General features: G+C 36.1%; 1 protein-coding gene across 1 annotated transcript; it reads right to left on the bottom strand.

Annotated features, from left to right (window-relative positions):
- Nucleotides 1–475: 475 nt before the first annotated feature.
- Nucleotides 476–2,071, bottom strand: LOC102666933 (disease resistance RPP13-like protein 4). Its single transcript, XM_006603175.1, has one exon. The coding sequence runs from the start codon at nucleotides 2,069–2,071 to the stop codon at nucleotides 476–478; it is 1,596 nt and encodes a 531-aa protein (XP_006603238.1).
- Nucleotides 2,072–2,433: the final 362 nt, after the last annotated feature.

Below are 2,433 nucleotides of genomic sequence, written 5' to 3'. Positions count from 1 at the left end.
AGTGTGAAGAAATGTCAACAGGAACAATGTACTGGATTATTTACAAATTTGCTTGAGTATTGTAGAATGTATATCACGGATTGTTATATTTATACAGGGAACTGCTTTTTTTTTTTTAGATTTATATTCTTCTATTCATTCTACTTTCAGGTACTTGATAATGTTGCATCTATGCTAAAAATTGGAAAAGAAGTCGTTGAGTTAAGTTGCTAGAATGCAGTCCGGTTATTATCCTATGAAGGTTCAAAAGGATTTCAAAAGTGGACAATATAACATGTTCTTGTAAAAAACGATTCCTAGCTTAGCAAAATAACAGGGACTGACATTCAAAATAACATGTTCACCTCTCTTTGTTCAAAATGCTCTCCATTCAAAGTCTTGATAATTTAGAACATATTTTATTTCTACGTACCACAAATCAAGAGAAAAGAAAAACAAAACAAAATCAGGGAACAGATCCAGCAACTTTGTTGCTTCAATCAAGCTTCAAATGTTTTAGGTACTTGAGACGTATGATCTGTAATGAGCAAGACACGTGAGCATATTGTTGAAGATCCATACTTTTGAGTCTTCCTCCTGTTATAGATAGCTCACACAAACTCGTACTTATCTTGTCAGGCTTCAACCATTCTGGTATATTTTGTCCAGGAAACCCTTCAAGATGCAACTTTTTCAAATTTGAAGGCAAAGTGACCTGAATAGCACTGTACCTTGTGTCAAACACACCCCATGATATTTTGAGTTTCTCAAGTTCAGACAACTTTTCCAAGCTTTCAAACTCTTTATCTTGGATCACGGCCCCACTTCCTATATGTATGCTGAGTTGCTTTAGTTTTGACAAATGTGCAAGATCTGATACATTGCAGGGAGTCTTGATAGAACTACCTATTACAAATCCCTTGAGTACTTCAAGCTTAGCCAGCTTTTCAATCCCCTTTGGCATTCTGTCCAACAAGTAACACTGAGACAAATCCAAATGTCTGAGGTTTCTCAATGATGCAATATCATTAGGTAATGTTTCTAGATTGTGGCAGGCCTTCAGATCGAGAGTTTCTAGGCTCTCGAGTTGAAAAATGGAGAGTGGCAGTTCAGATATTCTTGATATCCCGCGAAGGCTAAGATACTTCAACTCCTTTTGATCCCTTAACTCCTTCAAGAATTCTTCACTCTCCACTTCAATATGATGTTTTGGTGAACCTTGCAGCCAACGACCCAGTTGAAGCACCTCCAAATGCTTCATTTTGGCCATCCATTGGGGTCCAAAATTAAGATAACTTGCACCAACATTAAAAACACTTCTGCAATTGTTGGATTTAAAACCAAACTGATCACTTAGTTTAACCTTTTGTTTGTCAAGTGCTAAATAAGTACCTGAATCACTATGATGAGATGGGGTTATAATTTGTAAAGGCTGCTTTTCATCATTTTCTAACAACAACTTCCCTGACTTATGGATATGATGGACACAAGGATTAATTCTAAATTTATTCTCAATGGGATACTTGTCACTACGATGCGGTACAATTATTTTATAATCCATAAGCTTGTCAAACACATCCTCACCATTTTCATTTGCTGTTAAACCCACTCCAACCCACCAGAGAATTATATTACTTTTCTTCATAACAGCATTTTCAGGGAAATGTAAGAGAGACAACAAGCAACGTTTTCCAACATGATCAAGTTTGTTACAATTTACCTCAATCATTTCCAACTCCTCACGTTGTAGGCTCGAAGGGAGTTTTCTTGATGACTGAGAATCCTCTATATTAGTACTTTGGATTTCACCAGCAGGCAGCAACTTTTGAGTTGATTCTCTTATTCTCTTGCGAATGTGTCCCTCCTCTTCTGTCAACTTATTTATGTTTTTGTTGCGAAGATAGCCATCCAGGACTGTTAATGTGTCAAGGAGTTCTTCTTCATTTTTCTTCACTAAGGAAAACAGGTCCTTTATCCTAATCAACTCAGACTTCAAATCATTCAAATTCACTTGTTTGAGTTGTTTCTCTACTGTCACCAGCCGCTTCAACAACGTAGGCACTGCTTTCATGGGATTTGTTCGAATAGACATTTTTTTTTCCCACAAGATTGAGGGATAGAGTGGTGTAAGGTTTTGAAACTATAAAAAAACTGATGAAAGAGACAATATAGAATTTTGCAACAAGATTGAGGGATGGAGTTGTGGGAGATTTTATGACTTTGTGAAAAACTGATGAAAGAAACAATATATTTTGGCAATAAAATTGAGGAACAAAGTGATGTGAGCTTTTGAGACTTTATAAAAAAACTGATGAAAAAAACTATATTTTTGCAACAAGATTGAGGAGGAACAGTGTTGAGAGATTGTGACTTTATGAACAACTGATGAAAGAAACAGTTTATTTTTGTAACGAGATTGAGGGATGGAGTATTGGGAGAGTTTATGAAGAGCTG

This window comes from Glycine max, chromosome 18 (assembly GCF_000004515.6).
Source record: "Glycine max cultivar Williams 82 chromosome 18, Glycine_max_v4.0, whole genome shotgun sequence".
In the NCBI taxonomy this organism is placed as follows: domain Eukaryota; kingdom Viridiplantae; phylum Streptophyta; class Magnoliopsida; order Fabales; family Fabaceae; genus Glycine; species Glycine max.
This window is presented reverse-complemented; position numbering and strand designations above follow the sequence as displayed.

Bases quoted from the DNA above. Each gene is read 5' to 3' on its own strand.
- LOC102666933 (XM_006603175.1), bottom strand. From the start codon at position 2,071: ATGTCTATTCGAACAAATCCCATGAAAGCAGTGCCTACGTTGTTGAAG.